The sequence below is a fragment of the Aedes albopictus genome, chromosome 3, assembly GCF_035046485.1.
Source record: "Aedes albopictus strain Foshan chromosome 3, AalbF5, whole genome shotgun sequence".
NCBI classification, from domain to species: Eukaryota; Metazoa; Arthropoda; class Insecta; order Diptera; family Culicidae; genus Aedes; species Aedes albopictus.
Genome location: NC_085138.1, coordinates 107,526,207 through 107,549,017, shown reverse-complemented (window position 1 = coordinate 107,549,017; position 22,811 = coordinate 107,526,207). Strand labels below are relative to the sequence as shown.

Sequence of the window (22,811 nt, the reverse complement as noted above, 5' to 3'; positions counted from 1 at the left end):
GGTGATTTTCCTGGAGAGCTTGTCCAGCGGAATTTTCTTCACCACGAGTGGGGGAAGCTTCACTTTTGGCGCGTTCGTTTCAGCAGCTTGGATCGTTATTCGCTGCCCGTCCTGTTCCTGAACGGTGTCCGGCTCGCCGCCGAAGTCGCCCAGGTCACTGTCGTTGATGGCCGTACCGCCAGTGCTGTATCGGTTGTTCGAAAGCAGCGACTCGACGATGGACTGCTCGTCATCCATCCGCTTCTTCTTCTTCTTGGCTCCTGCCAGCTCCGGTGTGCTGGCTGTGGTGGTGGCTGACTGATCAGCGTTTATTTTCTTGCGCCGGCCCATTCCGCCGACTTCGCTTTCACACTACTACGACTTCGAATAATTTACCGCGTTTCTCTTGCGACCGTTACGCTCGAGAGGTAGAGATAAACTGATGATGATGCATGACCCGCCCACATTGTGCAGCCGTGATCAGTGGATGAGATTCCTGGTGCTATCACTCGTCGCAGTTGACGTGCTGCTGCGCAGCCGTGGACGTGATATCCACCTCCACCCACCCTGACTGATCCAATGAAAATGGCGAAAGAAATCAGAGGGAACAGCTTTTATGCCCCTAGATTAGCAAATGAAGCTCCTCCCATTCAGCTGGCTTTCCAGTTTATTTCGTTTGCATGTCCCGTCCCGCATGCACCAGACGCTTGAAACGGGTAATCAACCGAGTAATGAGTAAACTTTCATTTAACGAATAAAGTAACCAAAATATTGCAAGATTTAGATTATTTTAATTCGAAAAATGGTTAAATTAAACAATGTTTCACGAAAAATGGTCTGATAGGATAAAGCGTTGCTAAATTCCTGGTGGAATCATAAGTGGCCGACATCATTATTGTTGCGGGCCACCAAGCATGCAATTTTTCACTTTTCGGTTGCACTACACTTCTACCGAGCGATGGAATGAAATAATTATCTGATTCACAACTCTTGAGGAATAATTTTCTATGGTCCTGAAAAGAACTGTTTGAATATTGGACGATTTCAGACAGAAAATTGACATGAATTTATCATGCCACGCAATGCGTTTTGACGTAGGACTACGTCTCTCTTTTCTATACCGGGTGTCATTCTAAATTTTCAGAAATCAGCCGCGTTACGTATAAAGTGGAGATTTTGAGCGTTAATAGCTCAGCCATTTCTTGTTGAATTTTCAAAATTTTGGCACCAATCGATTGCAAATATTTACACCAATTATGTCCAATAATAATATTTGCTGTTTTTCAATAACAAATTATTGAAAAATTGGGAAAAGTGAACCCATGTTTATTCCAGCCAATCACGATCGAGCACATTTTGGAGCACATTTTGGATGCTCCCGTCGAATATAAAAGCTACTGCTTCTTCGCATCTTCCCTCATTTGCCTTTGTCGTCTCGAGGTGAACGCATCGAACGAGAGCTGCCCACTTTCTTCGTTTGCGTTTTCGCTCATTATTCTTTGACGGCCGTGTTGGCTCGGCGTCGGTGGTTGTCGGCAAGGGGACTGTTGCACATTCACCTTCTAACCGTCTAACACGGCAGACCAAGGAAGTGTATGAACATCAGATTGATCGACGGTGGTGGCAGAGGCAGCAAAATCCACAGAAAGATCAGCGACATACGAATTTGCGAGTTGCGTCGCTGCTGTCCTCGGGGCTCGGTCCTTTCGCCGATTGATTGGCGGTGGCGCATTGATGATAGCATCAGGAACATCCAGGGCAACAAGCGGCGGGCCAATTTTCGACGGCGTTCAGCATTCAGCACGGAGGAATCCAACACGCATTGCGTGGCATGATAAATTCATGTCATTTTTTGTCTAAAATCGTCCAATATTCAATCGGTTCTTTTCAGGACCATAGAAAATTATTCATCAAGAGTTGTGAATCAGATAATTATTTCATTCCATCATGGATCGGTAAAAGTGTGGTGCAACCGAAAAGTGAAAGATTGAATGCTTGGTGGCCCCGCAAGAATGATGATGCCGGCCACTAATGGTTCCATCCGGAATTTATCAACCCTATCCGAACCATTTTTCGTGAAACATCGATAAATTATAACGTTGTTCGAGTTAAAATGATCTTAACCTTACAATATTCTGATTACTTTATTCGTTAAATGGAAATTTTCTCATTTCTCGGTTGATTAACCGTTTCAAGCGTCTGGTGCATGCGGGGCGGGTCATGCAAATAAAATATACTGAAAAGCCAGCCGAATGGGAGGAGCTTCATCTGCTAATCTAGGGCATAAAAGCTGCTCCCTCTGATTTCTTTCGTCATTTTCGTTGGATCAGTCAAGCAGGGTGGATGTCACCTCCACACCTGAGCACTACCCATCGGCGACTCTCGGCTATCGTGCTGATAGCGTCATGAATCTTATCCACGGCAGAAAGCGGCCTACCAATTTTCGGTGGCATCCTGCAGGATTAGCACGGAGAAAACCAACACGCATTGTGTGGCAAGGCGGTTTCATGCCATTTTCTTCCTGAAATCGTTACTTTATCAAACGGTCCTTATCAGGATCACCAAAAAATGATTCTTCAAGAGTTGTAAATCAGATAATTTTACTCCATCAATCGAGAAAAGTGTGGTTCACCCGAAAAATGAATGATTGAATTCCGGCCACTAATGGTTCCACCCAGAATTCAGCAACGCATTACCCTATCAGAACTATTTTCCGTAAAACATTGTTTAACTCTAACAATTTTCGAATTAAAATGATCTAAATCATCCAATATTTTGTTTACTTTAACGCTTAATGAAATTTTTTTTCCATTTCTGGGTTGATTAATCGTTTGAAGCGTCTGAAGCAGGCGGGGCGGGCCATGCAAATGAAATATTCTGGAAAGCCAGCCGAATGGGAGGAGCTGCATCTGCTAATCTAGGGGTATAAAAGCTGTTCCCTCTGATTTCTTTCTGGATTCCGCCAGACTGAAAAAATGTCGAATGTCGGGTTAAAGTCGGGTCAATTTTTATCGAATGTTGGGCCACTGTTGGACCAACATCGATCAACTATTGGGTCTATGTTAGGTTTGGTGGCTAAAATCAAAATAGGTGAATGATAGGTTGATGTCGGGTTTGACGTCATCAACTATGGTAAAAGCTTTAAACCTACAACACCACAAATTTCGTCGGTTTCCTGCAATAGGGGCACAACTCAAAAAATGTGAATTTTCAGAATAAGCGTTTGAAAATTGGCAATCATGAAGCACCTCCTGCAAATTCACTTATTTCTCTCATCATTTGACAAAAGTAAACAAATTTTGATTGTTGTATCATTGAAAGGGGCTGAAGGACTATCTGTTTCATGAATTTTTGACAACTATTTTTCAACGACTATTGAAAAAGTTGACTGATTTTGAGTTGTGCCCTTACTGCGGAAAATTGGTGAAAATGCCCAAATCTCGCGTTTCACAACGAATTTTGGAACGGGTCTTTGTGAGATGAAATTTTACATAGTTTTTCATCATTTGCCATCAAAATCTCAAAAATGACAAATTTTGAGTTGTGACCCTATTGCAGGAAACCGACGATTTATGCTTCCTAGCTGGGGCTCAATTGAATGATGTGCCTTGACTGAGGCTGGAGCTGAAAATTAGTAAAAGCTCGAGATCAGTCTTACCCAACCAATCACAATCAAGCATAGTTCTGTGAGGCGACACGACGAAACTTATATAAGTGGTGCACACACTCATTTCGATCATTTGGCTCATTCCAGTCCTAGCAAGCGGCACGTCCTGACGTGTTTTGCGCTTGGTCGAAAAATTTCCGCGCCGACTATGGAAGTAACGGAAGAAGAAGGAGAAGCCAAAAGCTGGCTTTTGTCAAACAACAAAAGGAAGCCGAAAGTGGTGTCACTCATCAGAGATGAGACCGGACACAAGCCGTATCCACTCGACTCAGGTGATTCGATGAACGCAGAGGCTGGTTCCGCCGCGGGTAAAACCAATAAGCGGAAGACATCCCCTCCTGCCGTCGGCGATGGCAAACTGAAGCAACAGCTACTGAAGAGCAACAAGTTCGCCAAGCTGGCGACCACCCCACTGGATCCCGAAGGCAATGGAGCCTCCAGCACACCCCCAGCTCCGAAAAGAAAGTCATGTCCGGTAACAAACCCACCGGAAAACACCCGCACTAGCAACCAAAAGCAACCGCCGCTGGTTGTTAAAAATGTCGCTTTTGCTACGCTTATCTACAAAATGGAAACGTGCATTGCCAAACCGGTGTACAAAATCACCCGTTTTGGCACAAAACTCCTATGCGCCACTGCCGAGGAATACAACGCAGTGAAAGAACATTTGATCAAGTCTGGTCTCGAGTTTTACTCACACGACCGACCGAACCAACGTCCCTATCGTGTCGTTATCCGCGGCCTCCCGACGATCGACCCGAAAGCGCTCCTGACGTGCTTAAAGGAGCAACACGACTTGATCGCCCAGTCAGCGCACATCATCAGGAGGAAGGGTGAGTGTGCGGAGATGGACGAAAAATTCCACCTGGTGAGCTTCGAAAAGCGGCACACCAACCTGAAGCAGCTGCGAGCGGTGACAACCATTGCTTCAATCGCTGTGCGGTGGGAGGCCTACCGCAACAAGAGAGCTGACGCAACGCAGTGTCTCAACTGTTTATATCACGGCCACGGTACTCGCAACTGCAACCTGAAATGCAGATGCAATCATTGTGGCGAAGCTCATGCAACCGAGACGTGTTCCAAGAAGGATGCTGCAACGAAGAAATGTGCCAACTGCGACGGCGCACACCCGGCAACTGATCGCAGCTGCCCGAAGCGAGCCGAGTACATTCGGATTCGGCAACAATCGACGGTAGCGCACCAGCGAGGTCGACGAGCAGGAAATAAAGGTCCTCCTGCGCTGACTTCTGCGGAATTCCCAACGCTTCCAAGTACATCGGCAGCCGCCGGACCATCAAATGCTTCAAGCCATCAAACTGCACCTAACGCATGGACCAACAAACGCTCCTCGGACCCCCACATCGGTGAGGGGAATCAAAACGAAGGTACCTCTCCTGACGGAACCGAACATCTGCCCTTGTTCAGCGCATCGGAGTGCTGGGCAATTTTTACAGAATTCTGCGGACGGCTGCAACAATGCCAAACCCGCAAACAGCAATTCAACGTCATTGGTGACATGGCCTGCAAGTACGGAGTTAAATAAGGCCGTAATTCCAAATCATCGTCTGAAGCTGCCGCTCCAAAACGATTTCAGTGAGTACAACAGGAACTCCAAGCCACCGCTCAGCAGAGCGAAGTAAAACTAGGATTTTTAAATTTAGGTTAAGTAGTAAATAATTAAAACAAAACAGTTAACACAGTTATAACAAAAACACACATAATTTCACTAGAAACATACATACACAAATCACTGATTTAAACAGATATAATCAAAGGTTGAAAAAGCGTATAGCTTAAATCACTTAAGTTAAGTATACATGTAACAGAAACAAAAAGAGTAAAATAAAGATTGGATTTAACAACAAAACAACATTTCGATCATTTCATCGGCACACACAGCAGCGGACGGACAGCACCGAGCGGCAGCAAGATCCCAAAAAAGATCCGCTTCAACGGATGAGCAAGCGGGTGGCACCGCCCTCTGTCCAACGAAGCCTCGATTCTTTTCGGATCCATCGGCGGTGGAGGCAACAGCGGAAGCAACATCCAAAGAAAAATCCGCCTCGGCAAACGAAAATTCGATTGGCGTCACTTTTTGTTTGCCGGGGCCCCGATTCTTTCATGGATTGTCGGTGGCAGCAGCAGCAAGATCCCAAAAAAGATCCGCTTCAACGGATGAGCAAGCGGGTGGCACCGCCCTCTGTCCAATGAAGCCTCGATTCTTTTCGGATCAATCGGTGGTGGCGGCATGGGTTGCAATGAATTATACCAAAATGGTTCTTTTAAGGGCCCCAAAGCTTCCGAAAGAGTTATTTGGAGCATTATTCAATTATTTCTAAAAATTCAACTAATTCTAATTTTTATAGTTTAGTTTATCGATAAAGTTTAATTTTTATACTAAATATCACCGCTGTATATTTGGTATTTGAAATTCCAAATTTACTGTCAATGTCATTCCAATCGAGTAGGATACCTGTCAAATGCGCTTTAAGGTTGAAGGATTCGTCATTGACATAATCGTCATCATTGAAAGTTCGAAAGCAGTTTTCTCATTCTAAACTGAAATTTCTGCAGTGAAAATAAGTTCACTGTACTCCAATCTTCAGCCGCAATACAGTGAATACATTTTCACTGCGGAAATTTCAGCTTTGTACGAGAAAACTGCTTTCGAATTTTCAATGATGACGATTATGTCAATGACGAATCCTTCAACTTTAAAGGCATTGCTCGGCAGCATCATCGTCATGATACGGGAATCATCATTACCAGCAACAATCGCCAGATTTCGAGTCTTTAGCATATAGTGATTTTACTCTGGCCGTTATTTCGTCGGTTTCCTGCAATAGGGGCACAACTCAAAATTTGTCATTTTTGAGGTTTTGATGACAAATGATGAAAAACCATGCAAACTTTCATCTGACAAAGACCCGTTCCGAAATTCGATGAGAAACGCGAGATTTTTGCATTTTCACCAATTTTCCGCAGTAAAGGCACAACTCAAAATCAGTCAACTTTTTCAATAGTCGATGAAAAATAGTAATCTAAAATTTATGAAAGAGATAGTCCTTCAGTCCCTTTCCATGATACAACAATCAAAATTCGTATACTTTTGTCTAATAATGAGAGAAATAAGTGAACTTGTAGGATGTGCTTCAAGATTGCCAATTTTCAAACGCTCATTCTGAAAATTCTCATTTTTTGAGTTGTGCCCCTATTGCAGGAAACCGACGATTTATGCTGAATAGATACACGTTTACTTCATCTGTGAGCCCCAAATTCTTTATTATGCGTTAAAAATTAGTCCTACGTCAACATTGCGGTTATGTCTCAGACATTACACACTCCTAGTTTTTAAATTTCTCCGTGCTGAATGCTGAACGCCGTCGAAAATTCGCCCTCCGCTTGCTGCCGTGGATGAGATTAGTGATCGCCTTCACTGTTGCTGAGTCACCACCAAGAATTCAATCTTTCACTATTTGGTTTCACTACATTTTCTCGGTTGATGCAGGAAATTTATCCAATTAAAGGCTCCCCCAAACCGACGCGACTCTTTTCCAGCGACGCGACTTTTTGTCGCTATGTTTTTGTCGCGAAATTGCTGCGCACTGATTTGAAGAGGACCTTCCACACTGCGACGACGTCGTCGCAGGCGACAAGCGATAGTGCAGCGAATTTTGTACTTGTCGCCGGTGTGTCGCGGCGCTGGTCGCTGCATGCACAGTTTTCGTCGCTGTCGCGGGGCGACTAAGTTTTAATTTGTGACTTGTTTTCGCGTTGGTGTAGATGGTTGATGCGACGCATTTATCGCTGTAGTCGTTGAGAAAAATCGCGGAGATAAAAAATCGTGTCGCCGGAAAAGTCGCCTTGGTTTGGGGGAGCCTTAACTCTCTAAGTAAGAAGTATTTTCGATGGTTCTGAAAAGAACCGTTTGAATTATGGACGGTTTTAGGTAGAAATTGAAATCAATTCATCATGCCACCCAATGTGCATTGATTTTATTCGCGCTGAATGCAGGACGCCGTTGAGAATTGACCCGCCGCTTGCTGACCTGGATATTCTTCCTGATGCTATCAGCAATGCGCCACCGTCAATCAATCCGTGAAAGGACCGAGCCCCGAGGAAAAGCGACGCAACTCGCACATTCGTTGTGGCGGATCTTTCTTTGGTGGAATTTGCTGCTGCCTCTGCCACCACCGCCGAGCAATCGATGAAAAGTATTCCTTCCTTGGTCTGCCGCGTTAGACGGTTAGAAGGCGAATGTGCAACAGCACCCTTGCCGACAACCACCGCCACCGAACCGAGCCGACACGGCCGTCAAAGAATAATGAGCGAAAACGCAAACGAAGAAAGTCGGCAGCTCTCGTTCGATGCGTTCACCTCGAGACGACATAGACAAATGAGGGAAGATGCGAAGAAGCAGTAGCTTTTATATTCGACGGGGGCATCCAAAATGTGCTCGTTCGTGATTGGCTGGAATAAACATGGGTTCACTTTTCCCAATTTTTTAATAGTTTGTTATTGAAAATCAGCAAATGTTATTATTGGACATAATTGGTGTAAAGATTTGCAATCGATTGGAGCCAAAATTTTGAAAAATCAACAAGAAATGGCTGAGTTATTAACGCTCAAAATCTCCACTTCAAACGTAACGCGGCCGATTTCTGAAAATTTAGAATGACACCCGGTATAGAAAAGAGAGACGTAGTCCTACGTCAAAAAAGAAACATAACACATTGACATAACACGATACAACATAAATTTGCTCTGTTATCCAGATGGATAACATCTTCCGATCACAGAATGATGAGGTTTCATGCATTGGTTTGGGTCCATCAGTCATCCTGGAAATGTATTTTATTTGGCATTGGCCTTTTAGTTCACAGTATTTGTCGCTGTGTTCATAGCTTGGTTTTGTCTAGGAAAACTAATCCTAATCGGGCATCCCGTTTCGGGTTTCGATACTAGAGATCTATAACTTGAAGTCTGTGTCAGGGAAAGGTTTGCGTCTCTAGTACTTAATCGCGGCCCGAAATGGCCTGAATGTTGGCAATCAAAATAGGATTGCACTTCATTGGCCTCTATCCTGCCAGAACCCTATAAATGTTCATTAATACTAGGGTAATATTTACAAGTTAAAATCCAACATGTAGCACAAGGAACGCACGAATATTAAACTTTGAACACATTAAACAATTATTCTGTCTTATTATTGTAACAAATATTTATACCCGTAACTAATGTTGGTAGTAAAAATGAGGAAATTTAGAATCAGTTCGTGAAATAATATTAATAATCCACGTCGCACACTTCTATTATTCATTATTCCAAGCATTTCATGATGAAGAGCTGTAGCGTGAATCGAAGAATTTCTAAACTGCTGCCTGCCAATAGACTTTATGGGATGGGGGTTGTAGTACCACACTGTTGTAACAAATCTCCAAAATGCATTTGTTATATTTTTGTAAACGAAACAGCCTCAGCTTAAACATCAAATAGGTAGTGCGGGGCTTCTTTTTATACTTTTTCATGGTTTTTCAACTTTATGACATTATAACTCACAAAGTAGTGAATGGATTTCTACAATTCTTACACATAACAATCAGGAGTATGTATGTAGGATGTATGCAAAATTTGAACTAAATCCATCAATAAACAAAAAAAGTTGTTCATACACCAACCGGACACATCTAATATAGATCCGGATGGGGGCTACTTTGGACATTTTTATCTATAACAAAATTGCATTTAAAATTTCAGGGTTATTTAGAAATTGGCAAAAGGTTATTGCAACCCTAACAAATTGCAAATGCTCCATAGAAAATCAAAAAGCGCTCCATAAAGAATGATCATATGTTCCATGAAAATGAGCAATGTAACCCATAAATAATTGAAAACGTTTCATCTATATATATGAAAATGTAGTGGCATACGTGGGACCGCGCATAACTTGCGAACGGAGGGCCCGATTTGGGTCGTCTTAGTTTTGTTCTGTTAGTTTTCACCCAAGGAAGGTTTATGAGGCATAAAACATGGATACATTGAGAGTTTTTGAAAATCGATCTTCCATACATTTTGTGACCGGAGACTTGGTGTTGGATTGAAACTTGAAACGTCAAAAAACGCAGTAGGCAAGACAAAGTTTGCCGGGTACAGCTAGTACATTATAAAAAATGTACCGGTAAAACATTAAATTTTCTCATTAAAAGTGAAATTGTGCACCAATAAAAAGTAATGAAATGCTCCATAATAAAATACAAATGTTCCATAGAAAAATGCAAATGCTCCATAAAAAATAGAATTGTACCCATAGAAAATTGAATATTGATCCATAGAGAAATTAATTTGCACCATAAAAAATGAAATTTTACCATAGAAAATAGACAAATGCTCCATAAGTATTATCAAACTGCACCACATAAAATACGATTTGCTCTATAAAAAAATAAATATTCTTCATAACTTTGAACATTTGCACCTTTAAAGCAGTGCAATGTAAAGCAATTCAGCCCTGTCGAATTAGATTATGAGAATATGCTATCTGTGGAGTATTTTCAATTTATTATGGAGCAATTCATATTTTCTATGGTGCAGTTTGATAATACTTATGGAGCATTTATCTATTTTCTATGGTGCAATTTCAATTTTTCATGGTGCAATTTAATTTTTCTATGGAGCATTTGCATTTTTCTATGGAGCATTTGTATTTTATTATGGAGCATTTCTGTATTATTTATCGGTGCAAAATTTCACTTTTAATGAGAAAATTTTATGTTTTATCGGTACATTTTGTATAGTGTATGGAACGTTTTCAATTATTTATGGGTAACATTGCACATTTTCATGGAACATATGTTCATCCAATATCAGACATGATTTCAATACATTTTTTTTCTGTTCGGGTGAGCCACTGCGACCAGTATTTAGATCTTTTGTGGCATTACCCGTATCCTTAGTATTTAGTGCATGTCGTACTACTCCATTGTCATTGAGAGGCAATGAAGCATCGATTTCTGTACAGTTCCAGTTTTGTTATCCCAGAGGTGCAAGAAAACGATTGCGATTAAAAGGTCCCATTATCATAGAGATTTAAATCCCAGTGAAAGAGCGCCCCTAATCAAACACAATCCATTCGAATTCTGAAAAAACAAAACTGTGGTACTGATATTTATCCATGCATCGGAACTCTAGCCCCATCCATGTCTTGCTTCTAGTTTAGTCCCAGGACAACATAGAAAAACCCGGGACTTTAGGCTAGTTGCAAAACTCTGTCAAATTAGATAATGTGTCCTGCAATAAGAATGCAAGTGAGTCCTTGGATTACTAGAACTTAACAGTCCTTGATAGGTTAGTACGCAATTGGATACGTAAAGCATGTTTGTTTTCCTAACATCAAGTGTAGTCTCGGGTGGGCAAAGTCCGATTCTTTAACTATCAGCAAGGCAGAATAAATGCAATTTTAGAAACTGTCACCAGTAACAAGGACTTTGTACCGTGAATCCTTATTACCAAAACACATTACCCCAACTTGACAAACCGGATGTCACTAGGGTTCGGTTTGGTAGATCTTGAAGCGTAACGCAACACATAAAGGCGATCTACCTACGTTACGGGCTCCGTTAAAGATCGAACATATTTTAAACCCCCTCAACCATTCATCCATCAGCACGGGTCGCCTGACACCTTGGATTGGGGTTCCCTGTTTAGTGGATTTTTACCCCCGGAACAGGTGGTCCGTAGTGTTATTCTTAGCCAATTGAGACAACCGCTACCGACACTACACAGCTATCTAGGCTGATCGGGAAAAGAAGTAAACATTGATGGTTAACTTCATATGGACCCGAACAGCCGCAATTTCAATACATACATGCGTTTTAAGATGGTTCTGTGCTACCTTTGATATTATGAGCAGTGTGATATTGCTATGTATATAGATAGCCTGAAAAAAAAGGGATCACCAATTTTTTATTTAGGTTAAACGGTTATTTATAATGTATAACGATACAAATATTCGATTGTTGTATATGCTACGTTGATACATTTTGAATGAATCGATCAACCCTTTGAAATTTATGAACTGTAGAAACAATGCTTACAGACCAAATGCTCTAACACGTTATGTATATTTAATTGGTTTATTCGATGATTTTTCGCGTCCTGACAAGCAATAAACGGTCTGTTTGAAAAATAATTTCAATCAAATAAAGGAAAAACTATTGCTTTATAATAGTCCCAAAGACATCAAAAAGATTTGAACCACATTTTCAATTATTAAAATCCATATTCAAAAGTGTCCAAAGTAGCCCTGCATTTCAAAAGTAGCCCCGCACGACGGTATTTTGTTTTGCTATATGCTAATAATTTGACAGTCTTATTCCACTTAGCCAAGTATGTATGTCTTTTATTATTACTCGATACTAGATTTCCTGAGTACATCTGATCATAATCGGAGCCACCGTCATCTGGCGTTGCGTTCATTGAAGCAGAATCTTCCCGTTTGTGGCGGTAGTACAGTTTCATCGTTTTTATAGAGACATACTGCAAAGTTGTCCCATATTAATGTGGATGACCATAGAACGTGGGACAGCAATGCTGCACACGGCAGCATAGTCCTTGTATTTTGAGCTAGCAGCTCTAAAGCGGTATGCGAATGATGATGATCTGCCATTATATTTGGCCAATTTTGCTCTGGGACGATTTCCTTACCAGATGCTCTCGAACAAACTTATGTCGTTTATGCAGTCGTTCACCTGATTACAAAACAAAGAATACAAACAAATACAAAAAAAAAGTTGAGTAATTAATCAAGTTCAATTGAACAAATGACAAAACTCTTCAGATTAGACATAAATTCCTCAAGATGTTTATATTGACTTGATTTTTCCTATTCGGCTAGATAGCTTACTGTATGCAGTGTGTACAAAAACTTACTCGATTTGTATCAAATTGAATAAGTTATAGCAGAAAGTAGGCAAAATTGGACACCCTGTCCAAAACGTCTTGCACCCTACATTACATATACCCAATTCTTCTTTTGAACGGGTTGATTTTTGCCATAATTCAGTCAATTTTTAACCAATCCACATTAAAATGTGTACACAGAGAGACACGGTTAGTACTATCCTACTTACTTACTTCACGTACTATCCGTGTACCGAAAAATCAACTCAACATGTTGATACACACATACATTTTGAGGAAATGCTATCGTTCATTTTGCATTATCTCGAGGAAATTTCCCACAGAAAAAATCGCAAAATTCCCGGACCGACCGAAAATTGAAACCATCACCCCTTAGCATGGTTCTGCTGAATACTCGCGAGTTTACCGCTCCGACTATATGCGTTCTACCTTTACATCATCAGAACTCGTACGGATATTATCTTTCAGACAATTATTTGTCAACTTATATGGTCATCCAAGCTTTTGGATTGTTTTTTTTTTTCATTTTATTTATTTATTTATTGATATACTCATGTAACGTAAGGAAAACTCCTTATTTGAATGTTACCCACTGGTGGGATATAGCATTCTAACAAATTACTTATTATCTAATTTCAAGTTTCTGAACAGATTATAATAAAATTCATTTATTGCATACGTTCAAGCTCCTCTAGCAAGCCCTCTTTAAAGCTTTTCAAACTTATGGACATTTTAAGATTAGGTGTCAAACGGTTCCAAAGAGAAATGCCTCTCATGAGCATTGAATTACCATAATACGTCGTTGAATGCTGAGGGATGACCAAGCTACGAGTTCTAGTATTTCTTAAGAATTGCAAATTACTATACAAATACGGTGGTTCCTTAGTCTTAATGATTTTGAACAGTTGTACACAAATTCTGAAATCATGGAAGTTGCCAAGGTTACAGCCTATCAATGTTTTATGGAACTGTGAAACACTAGAATATCGAGATAAATTAAAAACATACCTAATGCACGAGTTGAGTGCGACTCTTAGTTTGTTTAAATATGCCACAGAAGCATTACCATAAACAAATTCGCCATACATGAAATGAGGAAGAATAAGAGATTTGAAAAGTTTGATTTTCATACTAGTTTCGAAATGTCTGCTCACCATTTGTAACCTTTTGAGTGCACCATAGATTTTTCCACATTGAGTATTAACAAAGGCATCCCAAGAGAAATTAGATGTAAAAACAACTCCAAGGTTATCAACTTTTTCAAAGAATTCAATTATTTGTCCATCAAAAACAAGCACAGGTGTTTGAGGAGGGTTTCTGAGTCTCGATATCATAATAGCTTTAGTTTTAGATGGGTTTACAGCAAGTAAGTTATTTATGGACCATGCAAAGATGCTTCTCAAGTCATTATTAATTTTCCTAGCAACATCATCTATAATGAATTCACCAGTAACGGTGAAATAAATTGGTACATCATCCGCAAACAGATGAATTGAACAATAACGCAAGGAATTAGGAAGATCGTTAATAAAAAGAGAGAATAATAAGGGTCCCAGGACAGATCCTTGTGGAACCCCTGACTTAATCGAACTAAAAGAAGATAAAACATTATTGAAAAACACGGCTTGACATCTATCACTCAAATATGATGTTATCAAATTAGCAGCAGACTGAGAGAAACTAAAATTATTTATTAGTTTATTCACTAATCTACAATGTGACACTCGATCGAATGCTTTGGCGAAATCTATTAGCAAAAGTATGGCCACACCTCTTTTATCTATTGCCTGAGCCAGATCATCATGAACCTTAATTAAAGCTGTATTTTTGCTAAAATTACTTCTGAATCCAGATTGAAGTGGGTGTAGCAAATTATTGTCAATGACATGCTTAGAAATTTGAGCTTTAATTAATTTTTCAAAAACTTAAGAAAGTGCGCTAAGGATACTAATAGGACGCAAATTACTAATGGAAGAACAATTACCTTTTTTCTTGATTGGGATGATTTTCGCACTTTTCCAGGGTTTTGGAAATATTGAGGTTTTGATTATAGAGTTGAAGAGATGCTTAAACATTGGCAAAGCCAAGGGTAATAGTATTTTGATAAATTGAATAGGTATATTGTCAATGCCCACTGCATTTGATTTGACTGAAAAAACACAGTTAACAATGTCGTGTTCCACAACTTGGACGAAGTTAAAGCCTTGCACAGTCGATGGCACAGGCTCTGATGAAGGATCAACGGTAAAGTTTGATGTAAAATAGTCATTCATTTCATTTGCAGCAAAATCTTCGTTGGCAAAACTACATTCCTTAGTAACTCCTAGCTTTTTGATATTGCGCCATAGTTGCTTACTTGGCAAATCAGCATTAAATTTAAGTCTGTCACATTCGATTTTAGCTTGAGATATCATAGTATTCACTCTATTCCTTAGCCGTTTATAGGTATTTCTATCAATTTCAGATTTGCGATAAGCTCAGATAAGCGAAGTCACGATCGACAATCGCGCAGCAAATGGCATTACTAAACCATGGATTAGCATTATTTCTTTTGCGTCTTATAGGTATATGATTGTCATGGAGAAGAAGTAAATGGTAATTCATAAAGTGAAGCAATTCATTGCACTAAGGGCCAGAATCGCAATCTAGCGGAACAAAATTAATTACTCCAAAACGAAGCATTTCCGAAACATATTGTCTTCGACAAAGTTGCTTGACATCAGCAGGGGCATCTATTGATAAGAACGTAGTAGTTCGCAACTCGTCCGCATAGGTGGCGCCACCATCTAACTTCTTTGTTTTACGTCCTAGAGACTTGGCGTCTTTGGCAAAGTTGTTCATTTTGGCAAAATAAACAACTCTTTCTCAGACGTCAAAATTCCACAGCCTACTGTTTTCGAGTTATTTTAAAAATAAAATACATTCCATGAAAAAACAGTTTTTTAAGCTTATTTTGACATTTTTACTAGAAACCATGTGAGTTTAATTTTTTTTCCTAATGTAAATATGTCAAACCATACACATTCTATGGAAATATATTCAATATTATTATTAAAAATTTGAAATAAAAATACAAATTCGAAAAAACAGTGTGAATTTCATGCCTCAATATCTCGCAAAGCGCAAAAAATCGCAACTTAAAATTTTCAGCAAATACGAAGCAATACTAGGTGAACATACTGTAAAAAAATTGGAGAGGTATTTTTTGGTGTTTTTGAGATAATAGCTTTTTAGTAACACCATCAATATAAGTAGTGCCAGCGTGTAACTTTTTACTGTTACACATTAGAGAGTTTATGTCTTCGAGAAAGTTGTTCATTTTGACTAAATAAACAACTGTTTCTTAGACGTCAAAATTCCACGGGCTACTGTTTTTGAGTTATTGTATAATAACCAGATTTTATTGATAAAATTTGTCAATAAAACACATTTTGATGTAATAGTATGAACTATTTTTTATTGTTTATGCTTTTACGATACATAGTAGGTCATGAAAATATCAGTTTTGTGGAGCTCCAGTTTCACAATCTCTAGAGATTGATCAACGTCCTTTCCATTCAGGAACAAATCCATGAGCTCTCGGCAAGATATTTTGCGTTCTAAAATTTAAAATAATTGACAAAAAAGGTTAAGCTTAAAACATTTTGAAAATAACATGCAAAAAATTAAAAGTTACCTTGAGCCAAGCTGACAATAGTATACTGACATTTTCATGGCCTACTATGTATCGCAAAAATTAAAACAATAAAAAATAGTTCATACTATTGCATCAAAATGTGTTTTATTAACAATTTTTATCAATAAAATATAGTTTATATACAATAATTCAAAAACAGTAGGCCGTGGAATTTTGACGTCTTAGGAACAATTGTTTATTTAGTCAAAATGAACAACTTTCTCCAAGACATAAACTCTCTAATGTGTAACAGTAAAAAGTTACACGCTTGCACTACCTATATTTATGGTGTTACTAAAAAGCTATTATCTCAAAAACACCAAAAAATACCTCTCCAATTTTTTTACAGTATGTTCACCTAGTATTGCTTCGTATTTGCTGAAAATTTGAAGTTGCGATTTTTTGCGCTTTGTGAGATATTAAGGCTTGAAATTCACACTATTTTTTCGAATTTGTATTTTTATTTCAAATTTTTAATGATAATATTGAATATATTTCCATAGAATGTGTTTGGTTTGACATATTTACATTAGGAAAAAATTTAAACTCACATGGTTTCTAGTAAAAATGTCAAAATAAGCTTAAAAAACTGTTTTTTCATGGAATGTATTTCAATTTTAAAATAACTCGAAAACAGTAGGCTGTGGAATTTTGACATCTGAGAAAGAGTTGTTAATTTTGCCAAAATGAACAACTTTGCCGAAGACGCCAAGACTCTAGGACGTAAAACAAAGAAGTTAGATAGTGGCGCCACCTATGCGGACGATTTGCGAACTACTACGCTCTTAGCAATAGATGCCCCTGCTGATGTCAAGCAACTTTGTCGAAGATACCATGTGCCGGAAGAGCTTCGTTTTGGAGTAATTAATTTTGTTCCGCTAGATTGCGATTCTGGCCCTTAGTGCATTGGGATCAGTTTGAGCGAAGAAAAAGTTCCAATCAATACTCAGAAATGCTTCCTGCAACAGAGTTGAGTCAAAATTAAGATAATCGCGATAAGTTACAATAGAATTCCTATTTTCTTGAAAAACGCGTATTGAACAAAAAACCATGTCATGGTTAGAAACCCCTGACATGGAAAGCTGATCTTGTTTCGTGACAATTTCTGGAGAATCAGTTAGAATTAGATCTAGTAGAGAACAACCTGTTCGATGGAAAAAAGTAGGTTCAGCATTTAACCCCATTGTACCCTAAATTTCCAAATTTCATATGATTTCAAGTTAAAATTGGTTTTAATTTAAAAACAATGAAAAAATAAGTTTATAGGGGAGCTTGGGTAAATTAAGCTCTAAAATTATATGCTGTCGCCACCTCCCGTCTATAAGGCTATGCGCAAATAACATTTGGGATATTTTTGGAGTATATAAGCAATGGCTCATCGTTTGGAAATGTTTGGAATCGGTGGTATTAGGATGAGAACTACTCATATTTGTATGCATGAAAACTCAAATATTATCAATACTTTGAGATTAAACTCGCCAAAAATGGATTCCTCAGAAATAATCCATGTGTATTCGATCATTTATTTAGTTATTGTCACATAAAAAAAACATTAATAATAATAAAAATGACTTTTTACCTTGAAAATATACCATTGCCGAATTGACCCCACAATACCCTAAAATTCCAACGTTTTAATGACTTTTTGTATGTACCGTTACTCAATGAAGTTGGGGCGATGGTATCCCAGCGGGAAAATCATTGAAGTCATAACAAAAACCGTAAAACAACAGAAATTCTCAAATTATAGGGGGAACTGGGGTAAAACGGGCTCTATAACTCGCTTCAGAGTAGTTGCCCGTACATGAATCATCCACCAACCAAATCTTGAGAAAATTTGCTTTCGAATAAGCCATCGATGGTCACATAGGGTCTTATATTAAGAAAGTTATTATTTTTTTCCACCTTTGGGCTTGATTTTACCCAATGTGCAGTGTTCGGTTTTGTAATGCTGGGTACACAAGTTCGTAATGGGACAAACTTGCGATTACTTTTCATTACGCACAGATCGAAAAAAGAATGTAAAATTGTGTGACATTTGATGCACATGATTAGAGCGTGGGATATATCACAGAAGTTTACATGACATACCATGTAAATATCATAAAATATCATGTAAACTTACATTATATGTCATGTAATTCAGCATGACTCTGAGTGTTTACATGACATATAACGCAAATTTACATGATATATCATGTAAACCATCAAAACAGTAAGTTTACATGACCAAAATGAAGTTTACATGACGTGTAAATCTCATTATTTTTATCTGTGTGGGACAATCTGACTTTGTGTAGTTTATCGTTTTTACTGAACAAACTATATATTGTTATTCACGCAGCTGAAAGATTAACCGAAGAAAGATCGAAAACTGCCATTAACTCAATTTTGACAAAAATGCAGATGGGACTGACTTGCGATTCACGGCAGTATAGCTCACAACAATAAGGATACTCAGTGGCCTACACAGATCGGAAAAAGAGTGTAACATTCTGTGACATATGATGCACATGTTTGGAGCGTGGGATATCACAGAAGTTTACATGACATATCATGTACAGAGCGTTAATGATTAATCATAAATTTAATCATGATTAAAGATTATTGATTAAGATTAATCAAAATCATTAATCATAATCACAGAAAAATCTCATTTAATCATTAATCATTAATCTTAATCACACTGTTTTTGCAATCCAATCATTAATCAGTAATCATAATCATAAGAAAAAATATTAATCAATCATTAATCATTCATCACCAAAAATGATTCATCATATAAAATTTACGATCCAATTTAAATTGGTTCAAATGCTGTTCTAAATAATATAATTTATGATTCTATTTTCAAAAATCTCCCGGGCAGAGTTATCTTTTACTTTTGAAACTTTAAAAACATGTTGAACAATAAATATATTTTAATCATTTCCAGTTTTTTGTGATTGATTAATCATGATTAATCATGATTTTTAATCAATGAGCCATATTTAATCAATAATCATAATCAATAATCACAGATAAAACCAATTTTAATCATTAATCATAATCTTTAATCATCCTAAAAATCAAATTAATCATAAATCATAATCAATAATCACCAAAATTGGAATTTTAATCATCAATGATTAATCATGATTAAATTTTGCGTTAATCATGAACGCTCTGCATGTAAATGTCATAAAAAACCATGTAAATTTCCATTATATGTCACGTAATTCCGCATGATTCTGAGTGTTTACATGACAAATAACACAAATTTACATTATATATCATGTAAACTATCATAACACTAAGTTTAGATGACTTAAATGAAGTTTACATGACGTGTAAATCTCATTATTTTTATCTGTGTACTACATGCCAATTCATATACCTGGCCCCTACGTACTTGGAGCAATCTCGACTCATTTATATAGAAAACCCCTAGCTACGCCTGCCGATACCAGCCTACTTACTGTCGTTCGATTTCCGATCCACGAACTCAATCTCATCTGCCTTGTTGAACAAAGTGACGTCCACCGTCATCGAATTGGACTTAAAGTTGAACAAGGTTACCTGTATCTGGGCGACTTCATTTCGTTTGATCGAGTACGGAAGGTTGGCAATCATGTAGAATGGCTTGGAGGCAGTGAGCTTCGCCGGCTCATTTATCAGTCCCAAGCCTCGAGTAGGGCTCAGGGCAAACCCAGTCACATACCAAGAAGTGATGGTATGGGGAATTACTTTAGATATGGTCAGCTGTTTTTTGTTTTCCATTGTGTAGTTCATCCAAAACCACGATTCTGGGAAATCAGTTCTGTGGAGTATGGATTTAACATGGCGTTTTGTACGATGAATGGAGCGTTTATTGCGGGCTGACTTATCTATAACAAGAAATTAAATAATTCATTACAGTTCCTCTATGTACCACATTGTATCAAATAGTTACTTACCTGGATGAGTTAAAGCACTTTTCAAAAATAGACCAAAAGGCTATCAGAGAGAAAAAGAATTCAGAATGCGGGAAAGCTAAGTAAATATAAGGAATATAAGAAATAGACAAACAGGTGCTATTCTACAGTTCTTTGAGGCAGTTAAACATTTGGCCATATTGTATTGTACTAGGTAGGTAGGTTAGAATTCACGATATGTATGTGCTATGCAACATCTGTTTGTCCATGGTAAAATCTTACATCAATGGGGTCAAGGTCGAGACTATCTTGTTTAGGAGTGTATGCATCGAGATCTTCAAGTACATCCGCCATTGTTATTCCGAACACTTCGTGTCCAAGTAGAAGAGCTCCTTGATCGATAGCCTGAAAAGCGACATACGAATCTTCTGCTGCTTTGACATTTATTTTAACTTTTTGATCTGGTTGAAATGTGTGTTTTTGAAGTGAAAACTCGAACTAAAAATAAAGGAATTATTTTTTCTGAGTATCACTACTTATTAAACCCGACTCACTTCATTGGCAAAAAAGTCCAGTTCGATATGATCCATAATCAACTGGCCGGAATTGAGTGTGTAGACAAGAAATTTAGACTGTATCGTCATTTCTACGGAGAGTTTAAAATAAATCGTATATTTCACTTTGTTTAAACAGTGCTCATGTTTGGCCAACAAAATGTTTCCTCGGCTTGTAACAAAGTAATACAAATGAGAAAACTTATCATTTGACTTAACGATGATGGTCACTGTCGAGTCCCTTAAATTTCTGAAAAGATTCCATATTAATCACATTACATAATATCCACTAGTTGAATAAAAACCTTTTGTGCAAAGATATCTGTAGGTACTGGGTTGGTGCATCTTTCAAGCCTTGTATCGTATCAATATCGCTGTATTCTCTGTTTTCAAAGTCAACCTGAGGTAATAGCAATGGTCAGTATAATCAACGTATGTAACAGAAAGAATACTCACCGCTATATCTACAAACCCAGTTGTATCTGGCATGGCAAGGTCAAAGGATGCAATTCCTTGGCTGTCAAGTTTCGCTGACTGTTTTATACCTGTATCGGTCTTGATTGTTATAAACTTGTCTTTTACTGGAACTCCATAGTGATCTTTGACAGATAATTTGCAGTGATATGGAACCCCTGGACGGTAGTATTTTGCTGGTTTAATAAGTGTAATTTTATACGGGTACATGAACACAGGAATTTCCTTGGTTACGTTCATCGTGAAATCTGACGGAAGAATTCGGAATACTATTACATGAATTTCTGCAAAAAAACATTATTTTTCACTTACCGGAAAACTTTTCTTTCAGGAATACCTTGGCCTTCACTATGGTATAATCTTTGTCATCAAGAATAGTGAGTCCTTTCTTCAGCTTTAACCGGAAAGTAGAATTGCTATCAAAACTCTTTTCATCAATGTCAGCAACTACATTTAAAGCGTCATCGGTGATCAGTTCTACAAGAATGTTTCCCCGAACTGGACTTCCGAATGTGTAGTTTGCTTCGACCATCAGGCTGATCTCTTTGTCAGATATTAGCGGGATACTCAAGAGTGTTACGTTGATGAAAAACTTAGGCATCACGTATTCTCGGACCTCAAACTGCTGGAATTGCACGTTGGGGATAGTGCCCTAAAAAGAATGTTATGTAATTTTAGCATTGTATGTCATCGTTATCGACAGACTTCGTTGTCTAATGGCTACTTCTTTTGATTTGTATACCCGACTAGAAGCACATAATAGGATTTTAAGAAAATTATGACAACTGTTGCTAGAAATAACAATAGCTGATATAATTCTGTTATAAGAATTTTTCCATGTGAATATCCATAACAGAATTATATTAACATTAGTTATAATTTTAGCGCCCAGAGATGAACCAGCCAAGGGCTGAAAATCTCTTTAATAAAGAGAAAAAAAAAACAAAAAAAAATAGTAACAAAATAATAAAAAAACTTGTTTCATTTATTCAAACAGATGCATAACAATATTTTTCATATTATGCAATATACAGGCGATGGCCAAAATGCTTGGGATAGGCAATTTTTTTTCTTTCACAAAAAAGTTCAACAAGCTGTAACTTTTCATAGAGTGCATCGAATATTCTCAAATTTTGACTGTTTGTCAACCTATTGTATGTGCATCATTGGTACAGATTTTAGCTCGATTGGGTAATCTTTCGCGAAGTTATAGCCGTTCTGGTAAAACACTATTTTTTGACTACTAATTTTTGAGGTCATATCTCGGAGACCAGTGAACCGAATTGAATGAAATTTTGAACTTTTATCCACAATATATTAATGCTTAAAAATCATTCAAAACATGGGTACTTTTTAAACTTTAAAAAAAGTTATGATGGATTGACACTTTTTGGATCTTTTTCGAAAAAATGCATTTTTTTTACATCAATGTCATAAAATTTTATTTTTGATATCCAAAGATTTTCTACTTCTGTTTATAAGATATCTTTAAAAAGAAATATTAGAGCCTATTTGGATTAAAGGAAGAACACATTTAGTAATTTTTGTGCAGTATAGTAAATTTGACTCATTTTCCTTTAAATGGGTGAAAATGTCAAACCATCATAACTTTATTGAAAGTATAAAAAGTATCTATGTTCTGATGAATT

At 37.9% G+C, this 22,811-nt stretch overlaps 1 protein-coding gene across 1 annotated transcript in view; it reads right to left on the bottom strand.

Moving 5' to 3' along the window:
- LOC109416021 (thioester-containing protein 1 allele R1-like) overlaps positions 1-22,811 on the bottom strand; it is an 82,571-nt gene that overhangs the window by 16,162 nt on the left and 43,598 nt on the right. Inside the window, exons 3-9 of the mRNA XM_019689988.3 lie at positions 21,475-21,814; positions 21,145-21,410; positions 20,994-21,088; positions 20,689-20,938; positions 20,417-20,632; positions 20,177-20,216; positions 19,700-20,107 (exon numbers count right to left, since the gene is read on the bottom strand). Coding sequence (XP_019545533.3) covers positions 19,700-20,107; positions 20,177-20,216; positions 20,417-20,632; positions 20,689-20,938; positions 20,994-21,088; positions 21,145-21,410; positions 21,475-21,814 — 1,615 coding nt within the window. The remainder of the gene's footprint in view (positions 1-19,699; positions 20,108-20,176; positions 20,217-20,416; positions 20,633-20,688; positions 20,939-20,993; positions 21,089-21,144; positions 21,411-21,474; positions 21,815-22,811) is intronic.